We start from the raw sequence: 27,960 nt of genomic DNA, 5'->3' as shown, positions 1-27,960 counted from the left end.
ACTCAAAGAAAGTAACATGCTGCTGTTACATACAATGCTTTGAAGTGCTCAAAAAGTTTATATCAATTAATTTGACTTATTAGGTAAACAAAACTTAATAACCTGGAAAAATGGCCAAAAGCCAATACCTCTGGACTCACTGCGCATTAAATATAGGTGAATTGGTTAGAAAAAAAGTCCAAACAATTATGGTTCTCCCCCTTTTTGAACTGTTCTTATGTCACTGAAAACCCTTTCGACTGACATTCAAAGAGGGTCCACTACGCTCCAGCGGACACATTTTAACCTTGTTGTAGTTGGGAAAGAGAACCAAAGCTAGAGACAACTCTGCATCTGAATTTTTATGAGAAGTCCACATTTTTTTAGTGTCTTACTCAGTTTTTAAATGTTTTTTGCTTATAAAAAAGTATAGTGCAAATACCCTTCATGGAAAAGTTAGTTTTAAACTGCAGCTGAATAGATAGTATTAGCAATTCACCATCAAACCAGTAATTTTTTCTGTAACTCATAACATGTTCCCCATGAGGGAAACCTACTAAGACAAACCTTCAGAAGAGCAGAGTTAAACCTTGGTTACAAAAGACCCATATGACAGCAAAGTAAGATAAAAGCCTGACCTTCTGAAGTCCTCCATTCTCCTCCACCAAAGGAGGAAGAGCACTGGTGCTATTGGTAGATGGTGGTTCGACATTGTAGTCACGAAAGCAGCAGAATAAGGTGCTAAAGATACTTCGACTCCTCTGCTTCTTCAAGCTGATATTACATTGGGACACTAGGAAAAAAAAAATAAAACAAAAGAGCAGAAAAATAAATTCATGTAGCACAGACCTAGTTTTCCACACCACAGTGACTGAACTTAAGATGCATGGTTATTACCTCAGAAGTCCTTCTCAAGTCTTAAGATAACCTCACAGAGGTTTTCCATCATATTGAGACCCCCTTCCTTCCATTTAAACACATTTTTGCCTTGTCAAACTCACAGGGTGACGTTAGCCTATTACTAACCAACCTGGACCTCTGCACAATCAAAGGTCTTGCCATACTAAGACACTACATTGAGAGTTTTCCTAGAAATACCCAAAGTACATACTGTAAATTACATGAAGTAACTTGCTGCTAAAATATGTCTCTGGACTGAGGAAGCAAACGGGACTGATCTAAAACAGAAGAGACGCAATAAACGCCTACCGATGCCTGGGCATATTCTCTAGCCAAATACACAATCATGTGTGGAATATTTAAACGCCTGCAAGGGTCAGAAAAAATTCTGCAATGTTTCTGAGCTTCCTCTGTTACTGGTTGACAGCGTTGCTGGAGGACAAAGGACACAACACAGAGGCAGCACTGTGAGCTGCAACACTGGCTGCAGGAACAAGTCTGGAGAGGGCGTTACTAAAACAGGAATCCTGGCCTTTCTTTTCAACTTTCTTATTCGTCTACCAGGATAAAAAACCCAACCAAACCGGTAAAAAATTACTTACAACTCAATGAAAGCAAGTGTAGCATTTTTAAAGACTAAAAACTGTAGATAAAAGCAACAGTTTGGAGAAAAGAAACGCACGTAAGACATCTAGCGATTTCCCTACCATTCAAACTCCCCAAAATTAGATCTTGAAAACACATTAAAATAAAATTGAGTTGGAAAAAAGTTTTAGTATTACTTAAAAAACACTGTAAGTAATACTCAATTTGATCACCAAATATTTTAATGATCTATCATTAGCTAGAAGTATTTTTGTTTCCTACGTCAGAGTGCAATACCCAACAGATTTAGCACTCTTCCAGGGCAGCGACAGGCAGGTGCACCCTTTTCATCTTGTGCCTTTCGCGCAGCCCTTTTTCTTTGATGTTTATCTATACCACTGCAACATACGGTACTGAATGCTATCGATATTCAACTTGTTAACATCACACGGTAACACGATGACACAACCATGTGATGTGCATCTTGTAAATAACTGCTTTCCCACAACTATTACCGTGAACACCATGCAAAACCGAACACCATGCACCCCATGCCAGACAGGCACTCCCCTCTGCTGTACTGCTTTGCCTTAGCCAGGACCAACTTACCTTCTCCACTGAGCAGAGGACTAGCTTAGACTAGAGAGATTAATAGCTTCCTTTTCAGAGTCAACAAATGATTTCATTTAAAATATACGCAAACAAGCCCAAACAAGGTATTTTTTATTCTTTTTTCACAGCTATGCAGCAGCGCATCTAGTAAACTTTAAAAGGTGGATTACACTGAGAAAAAAGGATGCTATGGAAGTTGTAGCACTAAGCAGATTAATTGCCATCCACGCACTACATAGTTTATTTACATTCTGCATTAGAAGGAACAAAACAGTCCCCCTACTCAAAGTTAGAGGCTGGGTGAAATTCTTAGTAAGTCCCATTACACACATCAACATATAACTCCTCATCTTTCCTCCTCTCTCAAATTATTAGGGAACTGCCACAGACATCTACCTTCCTCCTGGTATTACAAATATATCAAGTGCAATCAAGGCAACTGGCAACATAAATACAAATAATACAATTACTAACACAAAAAGAAAAATTTCAGTGGGAAAAATTTTGTATGAAACGGAACAAATCTCCTGTGGAAGGATTAAGGGATACCATCACGCTCTGAAGTCAGAAGGTGTGCAGGTACATGCATGTGCTTTTGCAAGAAAGCCTCATGGTGCTGATTTTGAGGGAACTTTCAAGTACTCTCTGAAAGTAGAAACAAAAATCTTCTGATTTTGAATAGTCAGCATAAGCTAGGCATCAGTATTTTCTCCTCTCAAAGCACTTGCAAGGTGTCTAACAGGTCCAACAGTAATATTCTGTTCTCCATATAGTATGCATTTCCATATTTGCTAAAATATTCTTCCGCCTTAAGGGAGTGAGCAACGCTCAGGTTCAGTTATTAATTGCTACTAAGAGGAAAGTGTACCAGTATCAAAAACGAGATGGGTTTTATAAGCTTTCACCATTTAAAAAGTGCTCAGATAACAGAATAAAGTCAGAATTGTGCACAGATTTGTGTGTGTCTGTGTGTTTAAGGAAGTGTTTCATTAAAGACACTCGTAAACTGAAACCAATCTAATCACCGCTTTTCAATACTCCAGTTAAACAGAAAACATATGCAAAACTCTAGCCATTGGTGGTATAAGTTACAGTAAAAGGCTCATTCCCAAAATGACATATTCCGTTTGCAACAAATTTGCAGAACCGTGCTTCAGAAATCCCCAAAGGATGCCTAGGCAGCTATGAAAGACTTTCAAAACAGCACTGAAGAAAGTCTGTATCGCAGGCACAAGCAAGTTTGTTGCAATATCATGCAGACAAAGGAGAACCCCTTTGTGACCTTAAACCCTGAATCACGCCAAAATTCAAACGGGAAGCACAATGCTGTGTGTCCTGTTCCCTGCAGCTAGTGCCACAGAAACCCTCCTAATAATTTGTATTTTGTTTTCAGCCTCTACTTAAAAATATGACAGCAAATAATAAAATTTGAATGCTTTAAATAGAAATGCTCTTACACAGCATTTATCAGAAGCTTTTGCTTTTTCCTAGATTTCGCAATATACAAGAACATAACATTAAACTTCATTCTGCAAACAATTTTTATGCATAAAATAGTCCTCTCAAAGCCAAGACTGCATTTTATAATAACGTCCAGTTTATATTCTAGGCTGGGATTGAGGTCTTCAACACAGGATTCATTTCTACAAAGTTAATAAAAAAGTGAGAGTGTTAAGCAAGAAAAACTAGTTACCAAATGTTTGCATAAGAAATGTTGCAGAGTACTTCTGAGCTTAGTCATTGGGAGGTTATTGATTACAAATGGCACGCAAGGCAAAAATTTACCTAAACCACATCATGTTCGTCCCCAAACCTCATAACGCTAAAGAAAAGACCATGGTTGGTCCGGACACGCAAAGAGCCATGTTAACAGATTACGGGATGAAGTCCCAAATTTTCAAAAGAAATTCTGTCCAGTAACAACTACAGCACTTAAGAGAGAAGAGGGAAAGCAGGGATGCTGCACGGGCTCCGATGGCTACAGCTTTATAAAGATGTGTGTGGCCAAGAGACACTCAAACTCCTCATCTCTAGTGATTCCTCCGGTCTGTTTGTATCTTGCTGCTCTGAGCTGCTGTTTGTAGCAAGCCTTTCAATCAGGTATGAATTACAGCAGCGTTTTTAAATTCAGAAATTCGTAACAGCCTCGGCTGCATAGCAGATCAACAGGAACAGCATAACCACTCTAGGAACTAACATTTCTATCTTTTCTACATAGAGGACTGAGAGGCAGTAAACAGAGTAAATAGTCTAAATAAACATTCAAAAGTCTCAGACAAAAGCTACCGATTTGTCCAAATCATAAGAATTCTTGTTTTCCTTGATCAAATTATGCACTTCAAATGGCCACTCACATTTGCTTAGTGAAATATTTGTTCTAGGAAAAATATTCCTTCATGTTCTTTTTAATCTTGGCAATTTTGCCATTCATAATGCAGTGGTGTTTCAAGTAAGTCTTTCCATTCATTTAGATATCATTTTAAAGATACCTGTTTTTTTTAATAATACGTTATAGAGGCTCTACTGTGACTTAATAAATTATAATTTCGGATGCAGTAAGGAACAGAAGTTCAAGTGGCTTTACGTGCCATGCAGTAAACGCAGGTATTGCATACGTAGAAAAGATTTGCACCGTATCTCATTTTGAGCAGCTATGACAGCGTTGTGCATCACAGAAAATAGTTTCTCCTTCCTTAGTTACTCTGGACCAAAGGCAGGAGGTGTACTCTTTGCCAGGTTTGCTTTTCTTGAAGTGCTGACAGTACATACAGGTAACAACTATAACTCTGAAGATGTAAAGAGGCATTAATATTGAATCACTACCATAAATTTAGGTATTCTGGATGCCAGCAAATTTTAAAGAGGAAAAAAACCTGCAGAGGACAAAACCTGGCATTCCTTAAAGCCTACAGGTAAGACCAGGCACTAATGACACTGGAGTGGTAAACTGAATTATCTAAACTCCACCTCTGAGCAGCATCCAGCATATAGGATTTAGAATACTTTTTCTTTTTTTTCCCCTCCATCTTTTGGGAGTTACAACCTTGATTTCTGGAACTGATTTCCTACGGCATCCACAGAAATACGATACTCGTTACCCCCATCACCACTGAATGCTGAAGACAACTTTAAGTGACCTTTTACTATCTTAAACACTGCATACCAAAAAAGCCCAGGCAAAATAACTTCACAATATGAAAGCACGTTATCCGTGAAAGCAGAGAAGACTGTAACCAGCAGGTATCTGCAAAAAAAGTTGAAGAAAGGAACAACGCAAGACTGGAGCGATGCTTTCCCTTAACACCATCCCAGGTGCACTATAACTGCAGTTTAAGGACTTCCCTACCTGAAGACATCAACTGGGTATGTAACAGTCCTCAACTAATTCCTCTTTCGTGGCTTTGTCCCATCATGTTTTGAACCTACCTCAACTTTTCGTGCTAAAAGTATCCTGGGGCAAGAAGGTCCACAGCTTAGTCAACAGTTTAGCTGTGTCATAACTCTGACCTTCCTTGTTTCTTATCTTTGTACCTTCTCTAATTCACATGTCTGAGCAGGAGGAGGGGGACTAGAATCACACACAATATCCAGGATGAAAGGAGAGAGGCACCATGAATTTATACACCCACACAATGCTTTGTTCTCTTACTTTTCTAATAATTCCTAATACTTACTTGCGTTTTACAAGCGAGCATTGGGCTAACGTGATTTTTCAGAAGATCTTATTATAACACCGAGATCTCTTCATTAGTATGTATTTCAGGCATTACTGCAAATACAAGTCAAGAATTCTTATCTCTTCCCATGCAGAAAATTTCACGTGTATCTACACTTAATTTTATGCACTATTTTAGAGGCCAGCCATTCAAAATCATGTCGCCTTCCTACAACTCTTCACAGTTAAGCTTTAAATCTATACACAGATGCACATATACGCACACACATTCATATACCTGCACAAACAAGTACACACCCATTCCCTTACAATTTTTGTCGCCTTATTTCCTTATTCCCTTTTCCATATAGCTTAAGACTACACTGAAGAGCAGACTGCACAGATCCCTTGCAACTTCTTCCCCAGGGATCTCATGGAGGTCTGCAAGAGCCTTCAGCAAAGCTTGCCAAATTATCTGAATTTCTAAAAGATTATTTGCAGACAGGGTCAGAAACAGGAACACAGCTCTCCCTGCCAGAAGGGAAGTCCCTCTGGTCCAGGCTTCCCCCAATCCGAAAGTGCAAAGTCTCACCTATAATTTCCAGATGCTCTCCTACACTATTTCTAATGACAAGCCTCACCGCTCGTAACTTGTGTGCTACCCGCTCCTAGCGGGTAAGTTAATTCTTGAATTGCCTGCAAGTTTCTGGAAGTCAAAGATGATCCACAGAACTGTGCTTATCGAGGTCTTCTGGCAAGTCCTAACAAACCTACAGCATTACTAAGCCTGGGGAGAGGTTCAAGGAAAGATAAAGGCAAGTTTTAAAATGAATTACTGCAAATCACGTAAGCTTAAATAGAAGATATCATACTGGGTGGTTATACAAAGAGAACAGGAAGAAAAAAAAAACCACCCCAAAACCAAACCCCAAACTTTACAGACAAATATTGTAATAGACATTAACACAAGAGCATGCTAATAGAAGTAAGTCTACAGCATCTTCTCAAACCTCCTTTCAAACCATCCTTTGGAGGCAGAAGCGTTGCACTGCTGTTCTCCCACCAAGGTAGTTCCAACAGCAGCACAAGTTACACAGTAAAGAAAAACCTTTTCCCTCATGCACTGTATTCTAAAAAAGTTTAGTTCAGGGCTTCTCCTGTCAAATTTTGCTGTAGTTGTGTGAAATTACAAAAGTAGATTGTTGCGCAGCCATCGCACAAGAAACCCCTTATTGCTCCAGGAAGCCATCATGGGGTAACTGGAGGGCTCCTAATCCAGCCCATCCCTCTGCAGCGCATGAGTGAGCTAATTACTGCTGAATTTTTTCCTAATTAAATGAATGCAATAGCCAGTCCTCTCATATAATATAAACTGGGTAATGAAGAGACTTTCCATGCCCTTACAGATCAACTTGCTAAATGCAATAAAATGAACATCTGTGTATCGTGAGCTCTCTGCTAACAAGTTTGTTTATAATACCAAATGGAAAGACGCACGCCAGAATAAAGTGGTATTACCCAAAGCCTTTCTTCAAAAGGAAGCAGTTTCGAAATTTATACATGATTAGAGATGTATAATTTCTCAATCTTCCTAAAAGGCTGCATTTGATCTTATTGGAAAAATAAAATTTCATTTCCTACATGACTCAAGCTAGAAACAGTTAAGTAGCAGAAAACCAGCAACTTTGCTTATACGGCTCCTATTTTTGTGATGTATTGACCAAGACAGAAATTATTTTACAAGACTTGATGCCAAATCTGCATGTGATGCCCAGGTTACTTTGGTTTTAAATGCCATCTGCAGTTTATCATTGAAAGGTTTAATCTTCCACATGAGCTTTGCAGAAAATAAAGCAATAACAGCACTGTCACATACCTGGAACAACCACCCACAACTGGTTTAACCTTCAAACATGCAAAACCCAAGCAAATTGCTCTGTTTATATTCGGCATGATATACCCCAGAATAATCTTCATTTCAACTGAAGCTGGCAACCTCTCTCCCCCCCAAAACATAATTAAACAAACTTAAGGTTTTGGTTTTTCCATTGAAATTATTTCTTTGAAGGGAGGGATCCCAGACTAGTTTAGTGAAAGAAAAATATTTCCAAAACATTTAAATACCCCCCCCCCCCCCAACCCTTTCCCATATACTGCATTAGTAGGCTGCTCTGGATGGAGCTGAGCGCATGGCTAGGGGCCAAGAAATAAAAGCTTAAACACGTAAGACAGGTGAGGACATGGGGGAAAAATAACCAAGTAACTTATTTTTGCTTTTGAGATAATCTCTTCTTTATCTCACTTTAATCTATTTAAAGTACGTCACTACACTTGGATCTGAAAAAATGTCAATATGATTTATGAACTTTTAGGAATTTTAAGAAAAATTCAACATTACTCTTATTAACCCATTCCGTGATGTTTTGGAAAACAAGCTCAGAAGTTGCACCTGTACGCTAAGATCAAATGGTTACGGAAGAACAGCTTATCTCGTTCAAACAGAAGCTATCTAGTGGATATCAGAACACTAGTTTGCTTTCCATACTGCGAAAGTCCTATAAAAATACACTTTCATGTAGTACCTAGGACAAAAGGAGAAAAATCATTGGGACAAATGTTAATTCAAGATAGCTAAAGCTATATGAAGGAGAAAAAAAAAAAAAAAAAAAAAAAAAAGACCTTTCCCTAACCAAACAAAGCTTTGGAAACATTTTTGTTGCCGCAGCTTAAAGCAAAAAATTTCTTTTGCCCTACATAAATTATTTATTACAGTCCTCAAATCTGGGTGGATTAAATACCTGCTGTTGGTTACTGGATGCTCATTTTCTAAGGATCAAAAGTAGTCAAATTCTGAAGTCACTTTTTTAATACACGACTGAGAACTCAGCACTGCTGCCTCTGTACAAGGCTGTGATGCATCATGAGATATACATATATACCTAGTAAATGTTAAAAGCAGCAACTGTACACAGAAGCCTCTTAACTGGCAAGGAGGGATAAGAAACCACGAAAAGGCTCAAAACAGCAGAAAAACCCGACAGATCCCAAGGCAAATTCCAAAACCATAAAAGCAGTTGGTACGCTTCAGTCTGCACACTGAGGTTTGGTTGGACATATATATATATGATGGTATAACCTTCATATCATGTGTGTCAGCCTCTCACAGAAGCTACGATTTAAACACCTGTGCTGTCTTGCAGTGTTGCAGTATGCAGAAAGTTAGGAGGGTTGCTACTAGGAAACACTATGTTAAAAGAAATACATCTGTCAGAGCCCAACTCCTTGCATTGATTCAGCGTGAAGACTGAAGGCAGAGCCACTGCTTCAGGGGCATCCACATTTCACAATGAAGGTGAAAAGTTAAAAACTGTTTTAACTACCTAATTAACCCGCTGAACTATGTTCTGAGCGAAATACCTTCAAGTTCAAATTTAACAGCACAGATTTTGGCCGTCTCCTTTCCTGCTCCAGTGCTTGACAAGCTAATGGGGCTACACTGAGACCACTTCCAATTCTGAGAAGCAGCACATGTAGATCTGTATCTCCAAAGGACTGAAAAGTAGGTCTCCTTGTGATCCAGGAAGGAACTAATTAACACTTAGCACTTTCATTTTTGTGCCTGTATCGCTTGCCACTGGAACAGCCAGGGACAGAAGACGGATGAGAATACAAAGGAGAAGTCAGGAGATGCCCACCTCCAGCAGCACTCCAGTAACTCCTCCAAAAAGACGAGCCAGGGAGCTGCTGTACCTTTGCACCTACGTAAACAGCTGGACAGTGTTTAAACAGGAGCTGAACATGCCCATCCAGCCTTCCCTGGACCTCCTCCGAGCTAGAGGAGGGCCCGAGCTGTGCTCGGTACCTGTCCCACGCTGGCATCCATCCACCTGGTCAGCACGTGGCATCCTGCGAGAGAGCATGAAGGACCAAGGGCCCATAACGGGGTGCCCTGGTCTTCAAGGCTGACCTCTGCATGCTTGCTTCTTTTTCATGTAGGACTAAGTAGCTGCTGAACACACTAAAAAGGGTGCTACAAAGACATACAACATTTTTTTAATGCGTATATGCATACACGCACACGTATACGCATATACCCGCAGTTCACAGTCGAACCTATTCCTAGTATTTGCCTTTTTTTTTTTCTCGAAGAGCCATAGCACTTCATACATTCCAGAGGAGCCTATATATATAAATTCTCAAAACATACATCTGCTTAAAAAAATAAATAAAATTAGTAAATAAAATAAATAACTAGCCACACCCCACAGTCACTCTTCCATCAGCTGGTAGTCTGAAATGGTAACAGAGCTGCCACATGTACAAAGGACCAGTACCACTTGAAAAAGATAAAAAAATAAAAAAATAACCCCCCTCACCTCACTTTCACACTACACACAAGGTTGCAACACTGCAGTTTAGTGGTCGTTGGCAGAAGTGATCAAACTCAAAGGGTTTTTTTCCTTTTGCTAAAACAAAATATTTCACTTCTGAAGTAAAATTCATGCAATGCAAAAGCAAAGCTTTAAAACAGTTTAAGGGCAAAATAAAATAGAGCAAATAATGCAAAAATAGCTCCAGTGCCAAAAGATTACTACCATTTTTAACTGGGTGGAAAACGAAGCTAACTGAACTATGCAGGCAACATTCTGGAGACATCTTATGCTACAAAATAAACACAACTTTTTGCAGTGACATTATGGAGCCATCTCTCTGTACCTATAGTGCTTCCCTAAGTTTCATGTTTTGTCTCGGCCACAGTAATCTATAGTGTAGAAGAAATATCCACAGAATCCGATACATTTAAAGCAGTAGCACACCATGAAGATTCACTTTAAAAAAAAAAAAAATTCTGTAAAAAAAAAAAAATCTCTAAGCATTTCAGAAGCTGCAGCATTTCTTCGTTGTTTGAGCAAGGACCGAGCTGCTCAATCTGGAGATTTTCCCAGCGCCGAGGTTTGGAGCGGCAGTTGAACAGGAAATACTGCACAGTCTGTGCATGCATTACATTCCTGTCCCGCCCCGAGCGGGCGGCCAACAAACAAACCTTTCTTCTAGTAAAAGAGAAAAAAAAAAAAAAAACACACACACCAAACTAGGCAGACTGCACAAAGTTCACCAGCAGATGTGGCCTATGAATCCAAACCGGCCTTTTCTGCTGATAAAAAGAATTCGATGCATTTGCAATGTTGGTGTAATGTCACTCTTTTGTGAAGCTGGATCAGCAAAGACCTGGAAATTTAGAGATGTAAAATCCGCAACGCTGAGCTTCTGCAGGGTGCTGTAAGTGAGCAGTAATTGCACATATGTCAGAGGGTTTATTTTAAGAAGGTTTTGCCAAATATTAGTAGCAGCTTACAATCAAGTGGCAACAGTCAATCAGAACTGAATTTTGTACAGCAAAAAAGACCTATCTGCAGGAAAGGGGATTGTTTTATTTCCATTTTATTTTATGTGCAGCACTAACAAACAAGGACTCAGCACTTAAGTGTTTCTTCAACCGTAAAGTAACAAACAGAGTTAGTAACCAGAACATATGTTCCTGTATCTCAACTCTTTTGAATTGCTCCCAGCTTGGCCTCTTAAATCCTGGAAGATATTTAATAATAATTTGTTAAATACTTGGGAGGGAAGGCAAAGGAGAAACAAATGGAAACATGAGCTGCACATGGGGTCAAAATGGCAGTATCTCCCGAGTTTTAGTCACAGCTGATAGAAAGAGGCTTAGAGTCAAAACGGCAACGAAGCAAATGTAAACAAGCATGTGTTTATAGAGCAAAAATATGTACAGTATCCGATCTGCTCTGCCTTGGATTGTGCTTACATGGAACATGGTGGGAACGGCAGAAAAGAACAACTCGCCGAATGCCGAGTAGCTAGAACCCAGGAACAGCAGATACAAGCGAGCAGCAGGCATCTGAAGCCATCACACAACCAAAGCAGTTAACAGTTTCCCCCAAACATTAATTTAATTCAAAGCTGGTATAATAATTAAAAAAAAAACCCCAAACCAGTCTTTGAACCAATGCTGATTAAACAAAAAAATAGTGAAAAACAAGCTAAAGAAAAGCACTTTTGCAGAGTGTGTTTTCCTATTACACATGGTATGTATGTACAGACAGACAGACGGATACTCGCATGTGGCACAGACACACACACACAGCCTCTGCAACCCCAGGACGCATTTTCCTTAGGAATTTATGCCATGAAATCAGTGTGAAGTTACTGAAGAACTGTAAAAGCCCCTTTTTCTGTGCTCCACGGGCACCACACAGTGCGTAAAGCACCAAGCTATCCACCTGCCGCACATATTTTACCCACTCAATTAGTTTTTCAAGTCAAAGCATGATCCAAACCTAAAGAATATTGCTGGGGACCATACCTATGATCAGCTCATTTCCTTATCAAGTTTATTCCATTTAATAAATAGATGTTTGGGGTTTTTTTTCCTGCCAATGACCAAATTCACAACCTGAGATTGTGAAATTAAGCCGAGTTTCTTTCTCGCTCCTGCCACAAACAGGTTGACGCCAACACAGGTGACAGCTTTGGTACTCTTTTTGACTTGAAAAGTATGAGACAAGTGGTTCACCAAACCTAAATGTAGGCGAAATTCTGCTACTCTTTCCCCTCAAAAATACTAGTACACCTCCAACCAAAGCCTTACCAAAACCTCGCTCATCTGAGGAGAGTAAACTTAATTCACTTTTCCTAAATATAGCTGTAAGATGTTCCCATAGAGACAGCAACAGTCCCAACTGTACTTTTTGCAGCAAATACTCCAGTAAGACATCAGATCTAAAGTATTAGTGTATTTTTGCAAGCTTTCTCATCTCTCTCCTAGGAACAGCTCTTCTCTAACAGGTTCATCTCGCAAAAGTGCTGTTAAAGGGTGCTCCCCTATAAGGAGAAGTTTTGTTTCTCCATTTTGCCTTATGAACTTCTCGTTCACTCCCTGGGGATATTTTGGGAGAGGCTACAATTCTCATTCCTGCCAGGGAAATAGCTCATCCAAAGTTTGCTCCTCAAACGATACATCCCTAAGAGTAAAAAATCAAACTAGGACACCTTTTTTTTTTTCCTGTAGCTCCTTTGATGCCTATTTCCAATTACCACTTATTTCTCCCAACCCACTGCTATTTTGCGGATATTGAGTGCAGTTCTCATAAAACATCCACTCTGTGAGGAAGTGCACATTTAAAATGATGGTGTTTCTGGTAACATGTTTTATAGAATCAAAGCCATTTTCATCACATAATTTCTGGAAAAAACTCTATCTTAATGGACTAAGGAACATACATGACTATGAAAGATCTACCTTCTTTCTTTGGAAGAAAAATAGAAATTGTGTAACTTCAAAAAGACATTTGAGTTTAACAGAGATGTAGTTATTTGGACCAATTACTGTTTTTCCCCATTCCCCCTCCCGCCCTCCACAAATGTCTCTATTTTATGAAACCCAGATACAAAGGAAGCAAGAGCAACTCCACTCATTTGGAAGAAGGAACTTTCTCTAAATCACTGTATGACCTGCGCTTCGGTTATTAATATGATCCAAAAACCTAAAAATGCTCTTGAAATCAAGTTACAGCCAGCATACAGCTAGTATTACTTTAGCAGGTTATTTGAATCTAGTGCTTCTAGAAGCAAAATTAAAACATCAGATTTTTATTATAAACTTAGTTGTTGCATGTTTAGTCGCGGGAATTTCTCAAGCAGCAGTCTGTAAGACACTTGAGTTTATCTGCTCGGACAGAATCCCACTTAGAGGAATCGTTGCCAAAGTAATTTCTCCTCCAGCTTTAGCTTCCATGGAGTAGGTTTTACTCGACCTTAGATTACCCTTCATAAATTCATTTTTTTAAAATCCTTGCAATATTTATGAACATGCAATACAAGTGCATATTACAGTAAGAAAAGTGTTTGCAATCTTATTTGCTGCTTTTTTTCTTCAAGCTGTTGCATCCACCCTCACCAGTTAAGCTAGAAAGAATTTTGATGAAGTTTTCAGTAAGATCTACACATATTCAGTAACTATATTAAATCTAAAGCAATTACAACACCAGCCACTGCAGTTTTTCAATTCCATGGAAGTGTCATCTGCAGAACAGCAGCACTGCCAGGTACCTCTGATGAAAATGTTAAGCTGCAGTTCATCTCTCTGTAATAGAGCATCTATTGTTATACTCCTAAGTAAAGAGGTAAGTAAAAAAACCCCACAAAAGTGTATTGCAAATTCTCATTAATAATTTGCTAAAATACCTAGCATTGCCCTGCTGAAGCATGAGCGCTCTTCTCCTTGGCTTTCAAACTCCTCTTCCCTGGGGTGCGTTTAAAAAGGCCAGTAGCGTACATGCTGTCATTTTTGAAAGACAAGTATAATGTACTCATATTAAGTTTAAAACATCTAAATGTCTTTCTGAATGCTGATCAACTACAAAAAAACCCCAACTGACTGCAGAGGAAGGAACAGGCAAAACCAATATACATCTGACATTATTTAAAAATGTTTAGGACTGATACAGAGATTTTTTTATTTCTTGACTGGCTGGGTATGTATGTTGTAGCAAAACACAAAGCTGAACTGAGTATCAAAAATCACCTTTAACAAAACATTCAACTTACCTCATTTAGCAAGGCCCCGTAATTTATATTAAAAAAGGTAAATGTAATATTTCACATTAAGAATTAAAAAGCCTGAAATGATAACTATCAACAGTCTATGCGGTCATTCAACCAATGCCAGCAACCACTGTAACAGCACAGACTGCAGGTAGTGATTAATATTAAGTGTATTTTCAACTGATCCCAAGGAATGAGTTGGAAAATATTCATCCCTAGCTCTTCTGGCCTTGTACCCAGTTTGGCCTGAAGATTATTTTACCCATTCAGCATTCCACAACCATTAAAAGCAGCACATTCCCACCTGGAAATACGATATTCAGAAAGCTAAAACTAGATTAAGACTGAAACAAAAGATACAAGAAACTGCAAGCTTTGTATGATAAAGTTACTACAGTTTTGACAGAAAAAGCAGCGAAACTTGCCCAACTTCCAGCAATTCCTCTCTGGAACAAAGCCACATTTTATTGCCTGTTTAGAAATTCAGATAATAAAAAATGAAAATAAATTAATTTTTCTTATTCCATCAAGCTTAACAGGAGGGGATTTTTTAAAAAGCATTTTGGTGCCTTAAACAAGTACCTAGATGCCTCTACCAAGCTGACAGTTCAGCTGCAGGTTGAAACAGCTGCAGACACGTTTAATTGTTTCTCCAAATAACCAGAACATCAAGTACTTTTGACCTATTTGAAATATCCTAAACTTTGTACTAAAAGGAATGCACACAACTTAATACCCATGCTTTAACTTCTAACAATCCTGTAAAGCAGAAAGCTAGCTACTTGCTATTTTACATATAAGTCATGAGAAAGCATTTAGAACTGACCGCTGTGTAATAACTGAAGATGTTAAATAACCAGTGTCTCCAGGACTACAAGTTTGGAGAAGTTAAAAATAAACTGTTTCCTTAATTCTACCAGAAAAAAAAACCCACCCCAAACCAAAACCCCAAACAGTACAGTAACTTTTTGTTGTTTACTGGAGCAAAAATTATATTTGTAATTCTGTGGATACACTCTACAAAACCCACTCCTGTTATCCCCAAACAAAGGCCATATATTGATCTCAAAGGTAGCATAAAAGAAGGTAAAAATAGCACCTGCGCCCATTAACAAAACTAAAACTCTTTCCTAGCTTACTTCTTCAGGATGTGCCTTTGTGCTAATTTTAAGAGATAACCAAGGCATGATGCAACAGAAATTACTCTAATTTTACAGCTCGCCCAGGTCCCAGCCTCTCTCAGCCTACGTTCTTGCCCAAGCTGTTTATGCAGAACACTTCCAGATCAGCTGGGCTCTGCCCAATCTGGCAAAAAAAAGCTGTTTTCCTTCATCACTGATGCAGTGCTGAGGGTGAGCAGTTTATTTAGTACGTAATGACACAATACTATCCCCACTGCTTTGCATCCTTTTCTGTCTTGGGATAAAAGAGCCAGACTCTTACCATTTACATTAAACAGATCTTACTGCCTTGTTGTTCTTGGCGCTAAAGAAAGCCGGGTCTTGCAGAGCACTTACTCTTCATCTCTTCGGGAGGTAGGATCCTTGTTTTATTACCAGCACTTCTAATAGCAGAGGTCCCAGCTAGGCTCAGGGGAGAGAAGCAGCTGATGATCTCATGCAGGAGCCCAAACCAGATGACCGATCCAGTACATTTATTGCACTTAGCTTAGATGGAAAATCCCAGGCATATGGACCCATACATATTGAATCATATTAAGTCTATACCTATGTATATACTCCAGCACTTAGAAGGCCACCTTTAGGATTTGCCCCTTCTCCTCTCCCCAAAATAATAAGCTCTAACCTTACAGAACCCCAGCCAGCATCGACATTCAGCATCACTCCTCTTCAGTTATTTCACGCTCTCTGCGCAGCTCTAACTGCCTCGGGCTCTGCCAGTTTGCAGTTAAGATGCCCGCACCAGCTCTGCAAGCAGGTGTTCACACAACAAACCCCCCTGCGATGTGGGTCGTAACTCAAACTGAGACGGAAGAGGGGGACAGCAACAACAATTTCTAACCGAAAACCATTCGGGTGCCTCCGGGATACCCGGCTGTGTACAGCAAAGCTTGCATTGAGAAAAGCGTTGCCTAAGACCATCACACCTGCCACAGCTGTGTGTGCTGTTTATCCTAATAGCTTTAAAAATCCCTTTTGGCCCAAATAATAAGTATTATGTCCTGTACTATAACACGGCATAAGCAATTTATGTCCTGTACTATAACACGGCATAAGCAATTTTAAAAGCTTTCTTCTGGCTACTGCCCGAGTGCTATCAGTTTGGGCAGAGCCTCTCCCTGCCCATTTAGCTCCCTCTGCCCAGCCCTAGCACATTCAGTGAATTACTAAAATCTAAACAGACTTCTGCATTTGAATTAATCTCCCGAAGCTATACAGAGCTAAAGCAGAAAAGCATTGTATGCGATTGCATGCCTGCTGCAAAACAAGATAAATACCTGGCATCTCTCCCACTCCTACATAACCAAAACAAGAAGGACAAATAGCTGCATATCGGCTTGCTTCATTACTGCCTTCCTTAGATGATCATATTTTTCTTGGGGACATAGGAAAACATGACAAGAGAAATGCATGACCAAACCCGATTTTCCCAGACCAAAATTTAACAAAGATCAACAGTACAAATCTGGAGCTAACTCTTGTAATACTATGGACATATTCTCTTTTCTGAAGAACTCTACTCCAGTAATACTTGTGCATGAACAAAGGCACAAGTCCCCTCCTACGGTCCCAACACAAGCAAGGAGCTTCAGCCCTACAAAATAAACAAAGTAAGGTCCAGTGTGTTGAACACATGCACTGCCAAAAATCTCCTGCAAAGGCCCAGAAAGCTAGTGGTGGGAAGTTTCTGGGTGATAATGCATCTCCATGTTGAACAGAACTATTTTGTTTTAATTCTATCATTATAGCTTCAAAGTAACTTCTATGGATATTCTCCTTAGCCTCCCAGTAGCTCAGTCATCAGCCCAGCTGACCACAGGCAGCATTCACAAAGCCAAGCTGATAAGCACTTGTAGGGCATAATTCGTCGGATTTGTCTACACTAGAACCCACCCTAAGAATGGGTTTTTTTTTTTCTTTCCCTCCACTGAGAGCTGCTGAATAGATCAGCTGTTTATACTGCAAACATTTACAGTTAGGGGAAAGATCACCATCCCCCACATCACCGCTTCAGTCTTTCCTGTCAGTCAGTGGAGACGGCCAAGACCAGAAACAAGCTTGCTTACCCTAAAAAAGCTGCAAAATAACCCCTTCATCTAAATCCTTCTGCTCCTCTACCCTTATGGATGCAACTATTTCCTAACCGCTCCAAACTATTCATCTGCATATCCAAAATACAAATGGAAACTGTTGTTCATATGAAAAGCAAAACAAAACACAGCACTAGGGCTTAGCATGAGGTTCCTCAAGAAGGCTGAATCAGGAGCTCTGGGCATCAAATGCAACCTCCTGCGCCCACAATGAGCTGCCGAGCATACCCCAGCTTTCAGGATTCCTGGGGACTCCAGCGAGTTCCCCATGGTGCGCTGCAAGAAAAATGCCATGATACAGAAAGTCTGATGACAGAATATTTCATGGAAGATTATCTGCCTAAAATATTATGTGTACCAGCTCAAAGACCACAACACAATTTGCAAGGGAAAGAGCTTACACAAACAGGGCAAGGCTACTGGATGGACTTTCACAGCAGTTTTTTCTCCACTCGTCCTCCCTCCTTTTGCCAAGGGTGAAAGTGGAAAATTTTTTCATATAGAGGATGCCTTGGACACTGAGTTACGCAGTACTTAAGCAAGCACGTTATCCACAAAACTTTTTTTTTTCCCCCCTCATTTGAGAAAACTGTATTGTTCAAAGATCTTATTTAATCAGCTAGCGTACATTTATAGGTGAGCCCAAGCATTGAAGAGGTTGTTTCATCCCTTCCCTTAATGAAGGATGAGCACAATTTCCAAATACTTTTGACAAGCCACACATTAAAACATGCTTCACCACCATCCGATAACAATGTGAGGTAATTACAACACTTGTGTAATGTTTGTACCTGCTTTCTGGCCACAGGTTTTAAGTTTCCCACCACTATCCTAAGTCTTCTGTTCCATCCAAAGATACATGTGTCTTCACGAACAACATTAAAAAATACAAGTTCTACAAATCTGCGACATTCCTCCTGCTCTTCTGCTTATGGTATAAACATCTGTATCTCCTTGTGTTTTACGTCATTAGAAAGAGCACAGCAAACATTAAGGAATGTGGCTGGAAGTGAATATGTTAAAAAAAAAACAGCTAGAAAGACGTAGTTTCTCTTGCAAACACAAATTTTGGATACTTCCATTAAAAGGAAAGACAATACAAAAATTTAAGTAATGCCAGAAGGTACTAACTGCTCCAAGTAACAACTGGGGACATCAAATTGAGGTTTCCTTAAAACTTCGGATCAAGTGACAAGAGACAATACTGTATTGTACTCCTTAACAGGATATATATACTGCAAAGAGAAAAAGGTCAACTTAAGACAACCACTTAAAGTCTAAAGAGAACTACATTCACTTTTCTGCCCCACTGTGAATTTCCATTTTTTTTAACAAGTGGCTTCATATGTTTTATGCCATGATTCCTTGTCTATAGAACAACTTTTTAAACCCAGGGTAAAAAACACCTTCAGAATATTTCCTGCTTAATTTTTATTCTTAGGTAAGGCACACACACAGCCTTTCACTAGGAGCTTGGGGCTGAATATATATTAAAAATTGAGAAGTGCTCGTATAATTTAATAGTAAGGTCTAGAGGAGTACTTAGCTTGTCACATCCTAACTTTATTCCCTTATCACAGGTAGCATAAATTCCTGCCGTGGTATCATGCACCGTTTTATCCAACATATTCTAGAAGTGACATTAACCATACGTAGGAAATACTGCTAGATGAGGTCCTTAACACTTAAGCAACAATTTAAGTTATGCCTTCCACAAAATATAATTGTGGTGTTTGGTTATTACTAATTACAGATATTTTTCCTGTTAATAAACTAATTGTTGCATAAGATTTGAGTAAGGCAATGGAAAAAGATATCTTGAGAGCTCTTGTCTGAACATGCAACTTAGTATTTCTTTTCCTTGAGTCCTTTCAGGCAACTAAACCAAGCATGATCTAGGAATGAGAAAGTACATTGAAAAGTACAAATGAAAAAGATCATTAAAGATGATGTCACTTGGCTTATACTTCTTGTTTATAGTGACAGGACAGCAGAAAACAATCACAAACATAAGTTTGCGCCAGGGTTAAAATATTCCATATTGAAAGAAGTTATTGTATTACATAATGCTAAATAGCTTTAAATGTTTTTCCGAATTCCATTTACATGTCATAGATAGAAAAGCTCACACATATTTTGCCTGCCTTAATAAACCAACAGTATATACATATAGGCATGAATACATTACACACATATGCACACATCTGGAAAAGCTAGTTTGAAAGTGGTACAAGTAACAAAAATACATAGCCCAGCCCTGTATCCAAACCAGACAGGTAATAATTCTTAGACGAGGACTTCAAAGCAACTTCAATAAACAGTCACTCTGTCACTCTAAAAAGCGTATTCTAACTAGAATTACCCTGACTTTTTTTTAGGAATTGCATTCCAGTAATATTGTACGAATTATTCAATGATCCTATCAGCTTATTTTCAACAAAATTCTGGTTCCTTTTCCCTGAGGAGATTCCAGTAGTACTTGCCTGCACCACTCCAGTATTAGCAAGAGTTAGAGCCCTTCGCATTATCTTTTTTTTCTATACAGATAATGTATTCTTCAAGTTCATTTCTACTGAGGAGAGAAAAAAGCTTTCAGCTTTGCTTTCCTCATGAATAATACATTAAAAATTTAATATTAGAGAACAGATCTTCTTTTTAAGCCTCCCGAAGCAGTCCTATATTTTCCCTATTACTTTGAAAAGATTCACGTACACATTTAAATAAGCGTAAACCATAAGTTCCTGTTTTCCATAATTAAGCTGTAACAAAATATTTCACCATTTATCAGACCCATTCTAAAACAATACCGTATCGCTTTGTAACTGCCATCAAAAAAGATACTCACTTAACGTATCCACAATAAGGAGTATAATACATTTTGGTCCATCACTCAGTGTTATAATCTGAAGTGGAACAGATTTCCTCAGCCATTCATGAAAACCGGTTTGTTTACATGAAGGAGACAAGAGAATCCTGATTTCAAGTAGGCATCTATAGTCCACATTACTAATAGACTATGCAAATAAAACCAAATCCCACAAGCAAAACCATTTACAGAAGCAAAAATTATGTAGGAGAGCAGAAGGAGCAAAATCACTGCCTGTTAAAAGGATGAAAACTTCTAGGAAGAGAAGAGTCCTTCTAAGAACGGCAGCCGCATTGATCTCAGGCTACTTGTTTAAGCCTTGACTCTGCAGTCTGATGGCTCCGCTACGGCCTCAGGCTTCTTATTCCTTCTTAGGCTTGTAAATAAACAAACTGCAGAATATGAACCCAGATGTTTCAGAAATCAGAAAGCAAGAGTCCAATTATACTGCTACCATAGAAGTATTTTTAAGTATTTGCGTCTGGCAAGACTGCGTTAGAAGGCAGTATCGCCGAGTTCAATTCCCTGGGGCCTTCAAGCATCTTTTCCAGGAAGCCACCAGCAAGTTAACGGCACTTAAGGAACTGGACAAGGTGTCCTTTGAGGAAGGAGCACATGCACTACCATCTGCAGAATAAAGGACAAATACAACAAACACAAACTTTTTCTTCATCTCTACACATTGCCTCTGCTGGAAGGATTAGTAGAATGGGGGAGGAACATCAAGGGAAAGAAAGTAATTTTTATTAAGGTGATAGGAAGAAATTTGTTATGGACTCGACTGTATGGCTGCAACTACAGGTTTAAGTCAACTTTCAGCCCAATTACCCTTTAAAGAGATCTTTTAATTTCTCTTCTTTAAGGGATCTTTAAATTTCTCTTCTCTTGTTCCACACGAGCTGGGATACTCTACTCGTTATCACAGCAAGAGAGTAGGAAAAGGAAAGTTTTATCCTTTACCTAATTTACTACAAATGCTTTTTAAATTATTATTCGTTTATTAGCACTCCAAGATTCAGTTCTGGGTTGGATTTTCACATGGCTCTTCACATTCCCTACAAAAAGACATTATCTAAGGGGCAAGACATGGGAAACAAAGACTCTCTAGTGCCTGGTTTGCAGAGAACTAGCTTGTAAACACTGTTTGATCACCAGTTCCCAGATCGGAGATTGTGGAAGCGAGCTGTAAACCCTGTCAAAAACACATTTCTAACTGAGCTTTCAGAGGGAAGTGAGGTCCGAGCAAGGTTTTGGAATCGGCACTCCCGAGCCGCTTGGCTTTGCGGTGTTCAAGAGACAGCCTCCTACAAACCTGCGGCTCTTCAACTAGAGAGCGGTGAATTCCTTGTGTTATTTTTTCCAAGAACTTCTATTTTCCTACTTCTCAACATTTGCTTTAGTCTTAAATAATAAAATTCATATGAGGAGCTCTTTTACCTAAACCCTCCCAGAAATAAAACCCTATTGCTTTCTGAACTGTTAAAACCTCGAGAAACTGCCAATCTGCCCTCATCCAGCTCCTGTGTCGAGCACAGCGAAAGGGCAGCTTCGCACAGTCACTGCCCCAAATGTCACTCGTGTCCCACAGCAGGAAGTCCACCCAGCAGCAGCTGGCACGCAGCGCAGCAAACCGCACAGTCTATGTTTGTCCATTACCCTTTTTCCTTTTGGCTGGCGTCTCGGGTTCGTGAGCTCCTCTCCCCTTATACAGGAAGCCGGGGCCTCAAGCTTAATCCTGCACATTCAGTTCTCTTCTCTTCCAGCTACCACTACAAATGTATTCTCCCAGAAAAAAAAAAAAAAAAAAAAGAAAAAAAGGCACTGAAAGCTCTCGCAATCAAATCTTTGCTAAACTTCTCCACGGTGAGATTATTTCTCCTTATTTCTGGGAGAAAACTGAAGGAAAGAAAGATTAACAAATTCCTGCAGCTGAACAAACACACTAAACGTTATTCATCAAGACCAAGAGCAGATAATCCAACTCTAAAGGTACAAACAAACCTTGCAATGCCACTGCAACCAGATAACCACGAATGTCCCAATATCTTTATTCACATGTTTCGGCATTACGCTTCAGTCGCTCTGTGTGAGCCAGAGGCAGCTGCACTCGAGCACTTTCCCTGGCAGGGTTGGGCAAGTGGCAGCAATAGCAGACTTGCGGGAGATGGGTAGGAAGATGGGGAAGATGTGGTCGCAAGCAGAAGAGCTTGGCTACAGCAGCCTGGCAACCCAGGGCAGCAGATGGAGGGGGTAAAGGGAGGAAGGAGGAGTCTACAACTCTAATTTCGCTTCTTTTAGTCTGAAAGCAGCTGAGTTTCCCTGCACTAAGGCATCTATCCCCTCTACTGCTCTGCCTGCTCACTCCATGCCAGTCTCTGGACTCTACCATCAGCTTCTTCCATCCTCAGAACAGCTTGTTTCCTTCTCAACCCAAGAGGGTGAATCTCCTTTTCCTCTCTCTTGGCCGCTACAACATTGCCAGGACCACCCCAGTATGTTCCGGGGAAAAAAAAACCCAACCAACCAAGCATCAAATTTCTGTATCTTGAAATAGATACAGAATAGATACAGAATAGAATAGTTTTGTCATGTTATTTGTGTGTTGTCGTCCCCCGCCTCCCCAGCAGCTTCCTCAATTCCTTCTTCCTGAACCTCATGGCCTAAAATAAAGTAAAAAAAACACTTCCTGTCATCCTTTCCAATTATTTTGGCACTTCCTCAATTATTAACTCTAGGTAAAACTACTATACTATACATAAAGACATCTGCAATTTGCTTCATTGTATACATGGCACTTAAGAAAGGTAGGATTGCCCGGTTCCCAGACTCACCATTCTTTCAGTCGCTGACTAAGATCAGCAGCCAACTCTACTACAGTTTTTACTGGATTTACTCTAATTTCATAGCATTTCAGATGTGGACAGGACAGCAGCAAATTACTGTTGACTTAAGCACCGACTGTTGTATCAAGAACCTCACCAAAAGGAGCTGCTGTATCTTCCAAAGCCTGCGGTCTGCTGAATAACTCCAGCTACTCACCAAAAGTAGCGCAAGATGTGCGAAGGGCACCACAAAACCAGGACGTATTAGAACACCCTCCCTACCATCAGTTCCTTGAGGTATTCTGCAAAAAGCATTTGATATGGATAAGAGAAAAGGTACTTTCTCAAAAGGGAAGGAAGAAGAACTGCTGCTTTAAGTGACAGCTGAATTGATTTCTTTTAGGTTGTCTGACCTGCTGATCCAAGGTGCTTCCAGTGGTATGAATGAACTTGATGCTTGTAAACACTCATCCTTTATTTCACGCTCAACTAGAGAAATCCCATGGCCATTTATATGTAATGTTTAATAATGTAATAGCAAGAAGAGGTGGGAAGAAAGGACAAGAAGTGACTATACATGGATTAACTACATGCAGAATTAACCATGCCAACACACCTTTTCTACACTAAAAAAAATGTATGCCAATACCAGCACTATTGTGATTTCTATTGGCAAACTAACTATTGAAATGTTGCAGCCACATCGGTCACAGAAACTATGGACAGATAAATAAATTAAAAAAAAAAAAAAAAAAATCAGGATCCACCCCCCCAGGTAAAAAAAAAGTTCTTGATTTGTTCAGCCTTTCACTGCAGGTCAGCTTTTCTAGTCTGATTTCTTTCTCCCTGCTCCTTGGAAAGCTCTCAAATCCAAATCCAGTGCTCAAAACTTTACACAGCAGTTCAGAAGAAGTCTTTCCAAAACAGGGTACAGCAGGACGACTTCACCGTTCTTAAAAATCAGCTGTCATGTTGGAATGTGTAAACAGGCATATATCTTTTTTTTACTGCTGTGTGTCAAATCTGACTACTACAAATATCTCAGGATTTTCTATGGACTAGCAACACAAGTAGTTGTCCCTTCTTCTCAGTTTTTGCAGTGGATTATTCCACAAAATCTTGAAACAGTCTGATGAAGTAACATGAAAAACACAGGATATACATTTAGCTCATCCAGTCCCTTTCTATTTTTAGTGGAAACACCCAATATGTCTTATTTCAGTACCTGCAGATTCAGTATATTCTCCATTGCATCATCCAGGTCATTAATGACTGACCAACACCAGACCTAGAACAGACCACGGCACAGTCCCACCTGCCATATCCCTTTGAAGGCCCTGAGCTATTGATACATTATGCAAAGACTTCTGCACCCATTTTATAGCAGTTTATATGCAGCCCACATTTTTCTAGTTAAGAGTCTTAAAAGCTTCACTTCAACTCATGGTAATCTACTAGCTTTTCCTGTCCTTGTTACCAAGTTACAGAAATAAGTTCGGTTTCTTTGACATGCTTTATTTTTGAAAAGAAAAATCTGCTGGATATTATTGGTTTCCTGCAATATTTCTTCTGTTTCCGTGTTCCTTTCTGAAAACTGAAATTAGAAATTATGAATAAGGCAGCCCAAGTTCATTCTTGTTTTTTTTAGAAGCTTATTTACTCTTCCCAAGGTGTCAAAGGTAACAGCTCACAGCTCTGAAGTTGTATAGTTTCACACCAGCCACTAAGCATCCAGTGACTTAATTTGCCATCTGCTCTCAATTAAAGTCTTAGCCAAAGACTGATACAAGCTTCCCTTCCCCCATTTTAGTAAAATATTTTAGTGTCAGAAGTTGGTAACTTCCTCTTCCTGCTGAGCAGCAGACCAAATCCTTCGTCTTCCTCTCATGACTACAATACACGCTGATTCTCTGTATTCCCCACAGCCACTGCTAGGTGCATGCTCTGGCAACAAGTCACAGAACATACAAAAATAATTTTAAAAAATTAAAAACAACAACAACAAAAATATCAGAGAAGCAAAAATATTCTTTTATACTTATCCCTGCTCAAATCATTTCTATTGGAAACCAGGTCAGACTTTCTGCAGGCTTCCTTCCTTCCTTCTTGTGCTGGAGAAACTTATCGAGTTACTGACTTACTGTATTTTCTATCCTTCATTTGAGCTGGGACAGTCTGTGCTTGTCCCCGTAACAAAAAATTCTGTTAAACTGCCACCTCATCTTAAGTCCTCTTTTTCTTTCAGGTTTGCATCTGTAAGAACTCTGAGTCATGTCTCCCACTTCTCAGAGTTTACTGAGGTTTGCTATCTTTGCTCACTGATTTTAATGTTTGCTCACCGATTTTAATGCTTTTGCTCTCTTTCTCTCTCTTCCCTCCTTGAATCCCCTGATGAATGCCATCATTTCACAGTCACCCTTCCCAAGCCACCTTCCACTTTTGTGCTCTTGGTGCCGCCCTACCTATGATTCAGAGTCACGCCTTTAAGGATCTCTCTCAGCTGCCCTTCCTACATCAAAGCCTGTTTGAACACTAGGAGGGTGTGCTGGACATGTCCTGCTGTACTCCTTCCCCAAGAGTCTAGTTGCAAAAATCACTTCACCACCATCATCTGCGGTTTGAATCACTCTGTGAGTCTTATACAGCATATAAGGCACGTGTTAATTGCAAGATGCTATCAGGTACTTGAGCGAAAGCACAGTAAGGATGCAAAGACATCCAAGAAAAACTATCTACCACAATGGGACTGTACTGACATCATCACTAGTGCTCACTTTTACAACCTATTATGCCAAAAAGAGACATGTGTTTTCATGAAACATGGCAACTACAGAAGCTTTCTGGTGCTACCTTTTTATGGTAAGTTTTATTATTTCTAACGTTTTGTCTCAGTCTTTCTTTCTTGATAACTCCATAAATAAAGTTCAAATATTTAATTACTATGTCCTAAAGACCCATCACAAGGCTGTTGGGTGCTTCCCCACTTAGAGAGCGCTCCTGAAGCCGACCCTATACTGCCACACAGCTACTGAGCAAGGACAGCACCGAAGGTACGTCGCTCTGACGCACCACAGTAGAGTGCAGCAGCCTTCAAACGGCAAGTGCAAACACTATTTATGTGCTCTACATCACTGTCACTGTTCCTGTTCATATGAAGCGCATCTCAGTACATCCTACAAAACGTGCAGTGTGAATGCAGACTGTAAGCTGGCTCTTCCTGCATAAAAGACAACTCCAGCATCTCCAAAGTTCATGTTTGGTTTGAGAGGTGTCATCTAGCACAGGTGAAGGACTCTGCCCAAACTGAAACTCCCTCCTGTGACAGACCCTGCATTTTCCTGCCCTTGGCAGATCCCCTTCTTTCACAACTGCAGCTTTTGCCACGTCTGCCGCAACACGTGCATCGCACTGATCCTGTTTCACAAACGCACAACTCATCTCAGATCTTTTTAAAAAATAATTGCTGTAACAAATCTCCCTGTCTAGATGAAATATGGAAGTCATTTTGAGAGGGGTGCATATTAATCCTTAAGGGATGAATCTTACTTTCTTACCAAGACAATTTTAGGGTGTATTTTCAGAGTTGAAGAAGTGCCAGAGAGGCAGTAACACACAAAAGTGATCTGTGATTCTGCTCAAATCCCCATGTAAGCACCTCCCAACAGGGCATGTTTCCCCTTTTGATCAAAGGAGGGCCTGACTACAGCCTTTTCTGCCCTGAGCTGCAAAGCTGCCCAGCTCCCTTTAAAAAAGCTGTCACCAAGACCAATGTTTCCACTCTGTGACTAACCACACTGAAATAAAAATATTTTTGTTTGGTGGGGTTTTTTTTAGTGCTTTGTTTGTTTGTTTTAAGCTTTTTTCTAAATTAATTCTGAACTCAAATGCCTGGGAGAGAGGATTAAAAAAACCCAAAACAAAACAAAAAACAAACAGCTTTGTGCAATCTTGTACCGTTTCTTAATTCATCTTTGAAGACAGTGTGGAGTATTGGTAAAATACTCCTCAGCAGTCAGTAAAACACCTATGTATTTCCTTAAAGTTTTCCTTATAGGTAGAATATAAACTGACCACCAACACTTCAATCAGTATTAAGCATCCTTACAAGAACAGATAAAAAGTATATTGTGGTTGTCCCAAGTTGATTTTTTTTTTTTTAAAACACACTACTTCTGAACAGCATCATGTATGTCCAAACGTTCATAGTAATAGGAAGCTTAAACATTAATAAAAATGAATAACTGCAGAATTCAAGGAGGCCAAATAAAAGAGGAAACAGCAAGTTCAAGACCAATGATGCTTACAGCTCAGATGGACACCAACAGGTTCCCATCACGTTTCAAGCAATAACCATCGTCACCACGCAGCAGAGGTAATGGAGGAGGTCCCCAAACTTAACAACAATCTCTTGTAACAACAAATGTTTCTACCATGCTCCATCTAGACTGTCGTTTGACACACAGGCATGCTTAAATCTGTTCAGCCATTCTGCATATATATGCATGCCAAGCAGTTGAAGAGAATCACATTTGTAGTGATGAATGAAATGACTACAGGCACATTTGTAACGTTTCATGTCAATGGTGACATGTTCATCTATCAGGTTTTCAACATGTACAACCACCTTTCCATCATGAAATGTCTTATTATA

General features: G+C 39.6%; 1 protein-coding gene across 17 annotated transcripts in view; it reads right to left on the bottom strand.

Moving 5' to 3' along the window:
- Window positions 1–27,960, bottom strand: part of CTDSPL (CTD small phosphatase like) — an 87,998-nt gene that overhangs the window by 38,588 nt on the left and 21,450 nt on the right. For all 17 annotated transcript variants that reach the window (XM_075492276.1, XM_075492277.1, XM_075492278.1 and 14 more), the window contains exon 2: window positions 618–772. In XM_075492276.1, the coding sequence (XP_075348391.1) occupies window positions 618–772 (155 nt within the window). The remainder of the gene's footprint in view (window positions 1–617; window positions 773–27,960) is intronic.

The sequence above is a fragment of the Mycteria americana genome, chromosome 2, assembly GCF_035582795.1.
Source record: "Mycteria americana isolate JAX WOST 10 ecotype Jacksonville Zoo and Gardens chromosome 2, USCA_MyAme_1.0, whole genome shotgun sequence".
NCBI classification, from domain to species: Eukaryota; Metazoa; Chordata; class Aves; order Ciconiiformes; family Ciconiidae; genus Mycteria; species Mycteria americana.
This window is presented reverse-complemented; position numbering and strand designations above follow the sequence as displayed.